Here is a 9,011-nt window from a genome sequence, read left to right as displayed (position 1 = left end):
TTAAAACCGGTATTCAAACGTCTAAGGAAATACCAATTGTAGATGGTATAAGGCAAGGAGACCGCATAAGCCCAATATTCTTCAACTCAATCATGAACGAAATAATCACCGAGGTTAAATCTGCAGGAAGAGGATACTCAATGGGACACCAAGCTATAAGAATTAACTGCTACGCTGTTAACGCAGTTCTTATTACCGAGAATGAGGACGATTTACAGAGACTGTTGTACAAATTCCAGCAAGTACCAGAGACATTCAACCTGAGCATTTCTGTACAGAAAACTGAATCCCTTACAACATCCAAGGAACCAAGGCATTGTAAATTAGATGTCTACAATCAGACAGTGAATCAGGTAATGAGCTTCAAATTCCTAGGAGTCAACATTACTAGTAGCAGAAACCTGACAATGGAAGTGAAGAGCCAGGTTACGAGGACTTCTATGATATCGGGCTTTTTGAGGGAAATCATTTGGAGAAATGAGCATATGTCAATCTACATCAAATAAGAATCTACAAAATCTCTACGAAATCTATCTTGACATATGATGCAGAAACAAGAGCCGAAACAGCAGTTATTAAACGCTTACTCCAGACAGGTGAGATAAGAATACTGCGGGCGATAACAGGATATACTTTGCGGGACCACCAGTGGAACAATGCTGTGAAGTAGAAGATATTGTCAGATTGGTCAGATGTAGAAGGAGATTTCTTGTAGACAGGATGGCTGAAGATAGGATAGCCAAAATTGTCAAGGAATGTGTACCGAGCAGGAGAAGACCTCCAGGCAGCCCACCGAAGAGATGGTACGAAAACTGGAATCAGCTGCCCAAGAATGAGGCCAAGGCGTTGCTACAAAACAGGACCATGTCCTACAAAACGAGGAAGAAGAAGTTATTCATTTTTGAAATATTTCAATCTAATATTGATCGAATTCATTTATGTAGTTATTACTCTTATTCATTTCTTAATATTTTTTCTATTTGTATTTTGTCTGGTGTTGAGTTAAGTAGCTTTGGCTAAACTTTGTCCCTATAATTGCCAAAAATAAAGAATCTATTATTATTATCATTAGCTTTGGATAATATCTGAACTTGAAAATTGACAAATATTCTTTTATTTCGGTCAAAGTTCACAATGCTTTTCAGAATGCTTATTTTTGTAGCTCCAATATGTACCTTTCTACAGAATCACTTTCAGTTTCATGTTGCTCTGTATACTTCCTGAATGATATGAATTAGTCACTTTTTCCGATCTTCAACGTAGCTCCTTCAGTAATAGACAAAATTTCGATACTTAAAAATTAAATATAATTATTATTAAAATATTCAAATCTTATTCTTATATATTCTACTCTATAATTATTATTACCTATGCCATCCAAACCAGAAATTTTTTATCAACATACCTGTTGGTTGCCTGTTAGGTCACCTTTATATTGAATAGTGTTCCGAATTATTGAAGACATTGTAAAAATAATCAAAATAATGAATGTTTTTTTTTCAGAACGACACCTGCGATGTTTCCTTTAAAATTCAATGGTGTATTGTGTATAGTTTTAATCCATATTCTTACAATAGAATGTTCTCCCACAGTTGGAACCAGTTCAGTGAGTATTCAACATTAACTATCTTATCTATAACACAACTTCAACACAAAATAATATTTCAGATATCAGACAAAAATCGATTCATATTCGGTGGGCTAGAAAATATCAAAGATGACTTTTCGAAAGATTGGGCGATGTCAAATCAGTTTATTCTGTCCCCAGAACAACAAAGACTTCTTGAATATAAAGACTGTTTGGAGAAGGCTGGAGAAAATGCGATGCTTTGGCCATATTTCATCTATCCTAAGCAAGGAGGTTACTTTCACAATAAGTTGAAAAAAAATTCTGAAATGAGTCGAGGAATGTACAACGCTTTGAATCACATGGATATGTACAACGCTGGTAAATGAATTACTTACCAGTAACTAACAAACTCAAAATTAATTTCTTAGCCAACTCAGGTACTTATCGTTATTTTGTCTTTTGTTACTTTAATAAAATTAAAATGAAAAATTTTCTTTATTCACCTTTAGACTCCTCGAAGTGTTTTAGTTGTGATGTATTTACTAGAAATAATCAACTAAACGATAGATGAAGTGGTAGATATGTACACATCAGGGCATCATTGGTTTATTGTGACCTCAGAGTTTATTACTCTAATGATTGTGACCAATGGACAAAGAACAAATCTAAAAAAAATTTATAATCTGAATTTAATCTTTTAACAATATATTCATCAATTTTCAATTGATTAGATAAGTTAGGTAATCCTTGTATATTTTGGAAAACATATAAGGAAGATATATATCTAAAAGACATACAATATAATACGCATGAAATTATTTCGAAATATTTTTATTTAAAAAACAGGTATATTATCCTGTCTTTTGTCAATAATATCGTCATCAATACACATCAGAAACATAAACGTAAAATAGAGAGCTGGAGCACTAAGTAAATGCCATACGTCATGTTTATCGTAATAGTTCATCAAAATACATTCTTGATTCCATTGTCTCGATTCAGCTGGTGTAACCTGCAAAAAATCAACAATATCAAAATACCAATTGAACTTCAAAGAATAATTTCTTGTACCGTCCATAGAGTAGCAGCATCCAGAAAAAATATGGTTGCAGCTATCCAACTCAGAATTCCCAGCACACCATAAACAATTGCTTCTATGCAGATTCTCTCGTTATGGATAATCTGAAGTTTAAAAAAAAATCCAATTTATTTATACATACTGAACATGGAAAACTGATCATAATTTTGTGCTGAAAATTTATATGTTGTGGTTTGAGACAATAATCTTTCTCCCTAAAATATTTTCAGATAAAAGACAATAAGACTGTTTGCGGTTTGGAACAAAATCGTACAGGGTGTTCACAAGAACATCATGAATTGGACAACTCAAATTCGTCAAAACTGAAGATTTTCAAATTAAAACCTATATTTTTTATTATTTCAGTCGATTCTACTAACAAAAATAGTGGGGATTACCTATGCAAACCCTATACCTAAAATGAACTTACTCGAAGAGTTATGGAGGAAGAACATTGAATGAGGAAAAACTGCAATTCCTCACTTTGTGATTTCTATGTTTGGATAACTAAATTAAACATGTCATGAATTATAATCACTTTTTCGTTGGGACTGTTTGATAAATCCACAGTGGCGACGCCAGATTTCAAAAACATGGGTGCCCAAGAGCGAACCGGATTTTTTTTGGTGGGGCCAAAGTAAAGCGAAATTATAGTTCTGCTAATCTTTTCGCCCGGGGGCCGCCCCCCTGACGGGTAATTAGGGGAGGATGGCTGTAGAAAAGGATAGAAAAAAAAAACAAATAGTTATTCGAGCGTGTCAGATATTCGAAGGGAATATTTAGAAAACTCAAAAAAGTGTCCTAATAAAATATCTGGCGATTTGGATGTGATCAAAAGTCATGGTAGATTTTTGAAAAATAAAAAAAAATTGACCTTGAAATACTCGAGCGCATCAGATTTTTACATAAACGGTTTAACTTGATGTTCTAGTCGTCCCAAATGATAATCTGACAAATATATGAAGGAATATTCTTTATCTGGAAATTTGAAAGAAAAAAAAATTTTTTCTTATTTCTGAGTGGAATAAATTATTACGCATATATGTAGGTGTGATTTTATTAATATTTATAAAAACAAAAATAGATTAAAAATATAAAAAATGTTTGTTTAATCTTCATCCTCACTGGATTCATCTTCAAAATTGATTCCTCCTTGGTCAATTTCTTAATTATTATGATCAGCTGTTAAATCAGTATGGCAGCAGATAGTAGTATGGGGATGGTGGGAGAGAGTGAAATATAAAGAAAGAGTGAGAAAGAAACAGAGGCGCGGAGTTACTATCCAGTTCTCAGCGGCTGTACGCACCACACTTCATTTATGGTTTAAGCTACATCGCCCCATGAAAATCGTCAGATTATTTTCATTCTGTTATTCTCACAGGATTTCCTTCAAAATAAAGAAAAATTTAATCGTGCTCGAGTATTTCACAGTGACTTTTTTTACAATTTTGCCACTCACCCATTTCCTTATGCCACGCTAAAATCATCAGATTATTGGAATATATTCCGTTCTGTATGTATCTAACTTACCTAGCCTTAATCTGACGCGCTCGAGTTTTTCTGAGAATTGTTTTTTTTACTAATCTGACGAGCTATCCTCGGAGCACGCCCTTATATGAAGAGTTTATTTATGGTAGGAGTAGAATAAAAGGAATAAGGTTTCTCCTCATATAGTTTTCTGACGCGCTTGAGTAACTCTTCAAATCCCCTCTTGGGCTCCCCTACTATATTGAGTTGTCCGGTAGAACAGTGTATTAATTAATTAATTTACCGTTTATATTTTTAAACCTAAAATTAATATTATTGATTACCTTCATTGTTGTGTAGAACAATGCATGAACAATAGCGTTCGCCATTAGCAGACCCAGCAGGAACGTTCCAAAATCTGTTTTTCCTTTTGAATATAATATCAAACCTATTCCTAACATTCCTATGTTGATGATATTGATGGTTATGAGACTCAGAAATCGAGCTGTGAACAAAAACGAAATATTAAAATGAGTAATGGTGAATCGTAGTATTAATGTATCGAAATCAGCTATGTTCATTTGGACTATTAATAATCTAGCTTATTGACATTGCAGTAAATAAAATGATAGATAATAATACATCGATAAATAGTTATGACCATATCATTATTGAAAACGTTAGCATCAACTATATTTTTTGATTCGATCTATTGAATAGGTAGGTATCTATTTATTATACATACGTTATGTATATTTCATTAATCAGAAAATGAGCTTTTTGGTTGGACGTGAGAGGACATGTTAGACATTATGATGAAATCAATCATTATTCATTGGATATAGCAGTTCACTTCTAAGGCTCTGCTCTCTAACAGTCATTTTTCCAAAAGGCCCTTTAATTTCAAAACGGAGCAAGATATCTACGATCTGATTTTTATATCTAATTATTTCGAGAAAAGAAATCGGGGTTCCTTGAAGATTTTACTCTAAGTCTCATTGTTCTCCAGATGCTTTGGACTTTGGACTTCTTTCTCCTTTGCAGTCAGGCCATTGGCCTTTCACTGCTCCATCTCATCGTTGATCATCTCTGGTGGAATTAATGGATTCTGCTCTAGTAATTAGCAATTTGCCAATAAAAGTATTTATGTAAAATTATTACCCAATCTCTGTGCCAGTAGATGTTTAGCTTAACGTGCATTTCCTAGGGAAGTGTATTTTTGGTCTTTTGTGTTTCCCCGGGGCATTTTCGTCATTATCGCAAGCTTTCTTCATAAGGGGTTTTGCGTCATTTTTCACTTTGATGAAGGTCTTCACACTCAGGTCTATTAGATGATAGTCTAGAAATGGTATTTGCAGGTCCTCATGTAACCTTGAGTTGCTGACAAACCGTGAAGGGTTTACGGCTCGTCTCAGGATCGTATTCTGCACGACTTGAAGTTTCTGCAAATGGGTCATAGCGGCGTATCCCCAAAATGGGCATGCGTAAGTCACGACTGGACGAATGGTGGACTTGAAGAGAAAAAGCTTATTGGAAAGAGACATTTTTCTGTTTTTGCAAGGTAGTTGTTGCAACACTGCTGCAGTTGTCTTTCGCTTCATCACCGCTGATGTGAAGTGTTTTCAAGTAAGCTTCTTGTCAAGTATAACTCCCTGATACTTGGCCTCGTTTTTCCATTCGATCCTCCTTCCAACATCACGACATGTTTTTAAGGATTTTTCTTTTTTCGGCTTAAGGCAACAGCCTCGCTCTTCTCCGGGTTCACTTCGATTCTCCATCGGGTGAACCATGATTGAAGTCTCAAGATGGCTTCTTGAAGGAATTTCGTTGCCATTTTAGGAAACCACGAAATGGCAAGAATGGCGATATCTTCAGCGTACAGTGCCATGGAGGTTTTCTCCGTTTTCGGCATGTCGGTTACATATAATGTAAACAATAACGGCGACAGCAGAGATCCTTGCAGAACTCCGACTGAAAGTGCCCTCTCTGAAGATAGTTCTCCTTAAAGTTTTGCACTTTAAACTTGCAAAAATGCAGGTAAGAGGTTACAAGTTGGACCATGTAAGGTGGAAAATTGGCTACCAGCAGTTTGTAAAGCAGACTTCTGTGCCATAGTGACTCGGAGCTCGGAGTGTTGGCTATGAAAACCGAACAGTTCCAGCTGTATTATCTTCTTTTAGCGTCTTTGCCGGTCTTGTGGACTGAAACCACGTGGTCTTTCTTCCATTCCTTAAGAAAGTACCTAGTCATAGCAAAGCCTTGTCTATTCGTCAGTGCTACTTGAGGCTTTCCGAGAAAGATTTCGCAACGTCAAGTTAGTGATGGCGTCCGGTCCTGGTTCCGTTTTCACTTTGCTTGACATTATAGTTTTTTGGATTTCCTGAACGTTTGCGAAACCAATAGCTTCCGTCGCTTCCTTTTTCAAATCTCTTCTAACTTTGCAGTTGATGTTCTCGATATGGTCCAAATCCGCATTGTTGTAATAAGGGCTGCATTGGGTTTTAAAGTTGTCTGCGAACGCTTCAGCTTTTTCATCTGCATGATATACCATTCCTTGTAGAGCTTCTCCCGGAAAGTTTTTAATTGCTTGATTGAGTATTCCATCTATTACGGGCGTTTTCTATGTTTTAATGTTTTAATAATTTCTTTCATATCTTCTTAAGTCACTTCTGTTGAATCTTCTTCCATTTCATTGTGATCGTCGTCTGTTATATTTCCGTGTATTTCAACTGATTTGTTGAATTGATCGTCGTTGATTTCTGGATCCGGCTTAAATTGATTTTCCAGATATTTCTGCCTCTTCTTAATTTGTGATAGATACTTGATTTTCTTTCTACAGTGCTGGTATCTTCGCTTTCGTTTTTCTTCCAGTTGGTGCTGTTGTCCTTTTCCACAGTGGTTTGTCTTGCGTATCTAGTTCTTTTGACTTCTTGTCCCAGTTTAATATGCGTCTATACTGTTTCTTCACCTTTTTCTTTTCCTCTAACAAAATTCTCACGTCTAGGGGTAGCGGTCTCTTCTTCGGTATTATTTTGATCATGGTGGACTGCTTCGAATATTCTTTTTTCTAGATCCTCAATTGGTTGGTCTAGCTTTACATTGTTTTTCATTTTCACACATTTTGCTTGAATGATTTCTTTGAATTTTGCCCAATTAATTGATTTTCGGTCCGTGGGTAGTCTGTCTGTTCTGATTTCTAATATCAAGACCACTGGACTGAGATCCGATGTGAGATCCATCTTGGTTTCTATTTAATAATTCTCTGATATATTTCTCATTATTGCTATGTCCAGTACGTCCATCGTACCTGTGGTTTCGTGGATATGAGTGGGATCTTCTGTCCCTTGTACTAACAGATTGTATTTGCCTGCTATAGCCCTTAGTTTAGTTTCTTGGGGATTTATCTTCCTGCTATTCTAATCAGAATGCCTCGCATTTAAGTCTCCCGCAATTATCGTAGGTTTTTCATTTCGGAAGAAGTTTTTTATATCGGCTTCTTCTAACCCATTGTTTGGAGAACGGCACACAGAGTAAATGTTTATTTCACCTGCTTTCGTTTTAAGACTCACCCCTTTTTCTTCGATATTTGCACTTAGAACTTCTGGTAGTTCGTGATGTACAATTCCTCTTTTCAGAAGACGGCTGTACCTCCTCCTCTCCCTTGTTCTCTTTCTTTTCTATACACTCCACAATTTCTTATTTTCAATTCTTTGGTTGGCTTCAAATAGGTTTCACCCAAGAGAAGTAAATCGATTATATTTCCTTCCAAGAAAATAGTTAATTACTGCCTTTTTTGGAAGACTAAATTTGGGTTACAGAACGCAATTGTAAGTCTCCTATTATCGGTATGATTCATTTCTTTTTGAAGAGCTTAATTAGTTTTTCCTGCTCTTCTATGATTGCGATCGTTTGCTTCATTGTCGCATTGGTAGCGCGAGATTGTAGAGTCATTATTCCTAGAATGACTCTTTTAAAAGATTTTTTCGTTTCTCTTGGTGGAGACTGTTCGATCTTAGTCTCCTCATTAATCCTTTGAATCGGCTTATCGACTTCCATATCGATAAAGGCTTCCTCATTGGCCGAACTTGCTCCAGAGGGGGCGTGGCCTAATGTATCGTAATGCATGAGCTTCGCTACGAGCTCAGCGTTTCTCTATTTGAGTACGGCTACAGTCGCACTTAATTCTCTGATTCCACCCATGAATCATAAATCATAATCATAAATTGGTTACCAGTCTAGTAGGTTTCCTCTCCATCTTGAAAATCTTCAAGAATTGATTCGGACACTAAACAAAATCTCTTTACTATACCGAGCTGCAATGGAACATTGGAAACCACTACACTACTTTTCTCTAACAACACACACAGAACCGTAAAGTACTAAAAAACTTCTTGAGCCGTAATGGAACAGTACATTCACAATACGTCTTAGGCTAGGAACATAGTGAAGCGACCAAGAGGTGCGAAGAGGATAGCAGAGAGGATAGCGGTTCCCGAGAGTAGCGGCGATGACGAGGTGTCATCTCATAGTGAGGCGAACAAGAAATCAAGGCGATAGTCGAGTTTGATTATTATAGAGGACTTGCGTTTCGGAAAATTTATTTATACTGTTAGAAAATTCGTTATTGAAACTCTGGTATGTAATGAAAAATGATGAAACTAGAAGAACTTATAGTGTTCACGAAATTAATAAATCTAGGAAAGTACATGGTGCATTTCATCACTTGTATAAAGAATTACATGATCATCCAGAGAAATTTCTTTCATATTTCCGTATGAATATTGCAACGACTACATTCTGGAAAAAATTGAATCTTAATTAATGAAAAACTGGACTAATTTCATTCGCGACCCTATCACTCCCACGGATTAATTACTTGTTTGTTTCATTTCATCC

The 9,011-nt window shown here is 35.9% G+C and overlaps 1 protein-coding gene across 3 annotated transcripts in view; it reads right to left on the bottom strand.

The window, feature by feature from the left end:
* Window positions 1-2,385: 2,385 nt before the first annotated feature.
* LOC123681264 (SID1 transmembrane family member 1-like) overlaps window positions 2,386-9,011 on the bottom strand; it is a 66,455-nt gene continuing 59,829 nt past the window's right edge. For all 3 annotated transcript variants that reach the window (XM_045619567.1, XM_045619565.1, XM_045619566.1), the window contains 3 exons: window positions 4,460-4,620; window positions 2,642-2,752; window positions 2,386-2,582 (listed from right to left, as the gene is read on the bottom strand). In XM_045619567.1, coding sequence (XP_045475523.1) covers window positions 2,406-2,582; window positions 2,642-2,752; window positions 4,460-4,620 — 449 coding nt within the window. In that variant the 3' untranslated portion in view covers window positions 2,386-2,405. The remainder of the gene's footprint in view (window positions 2,583-2,641; window positions 2,753-4,459; window positions 4,621-9,011) is intronic.

The sequence above is a fragment of the Harmonia axyridis genome, chromosome 5 (assembly GCF_914767665.1).
Source record: "Harmonia axyridis chromosome 5, icHarAxyr1.1, whole genome shotgun sequence".
Classification (NCBI taxonomy): Eukaryota; Metazoa; Arthropoda; class Insecta; order Coleoptera; family Coccinellidae; genus Harmonia; species Harmonia axyridis.
This window is presented reverse-complemented; position numbering and strand designations above follow the sequence as displayed.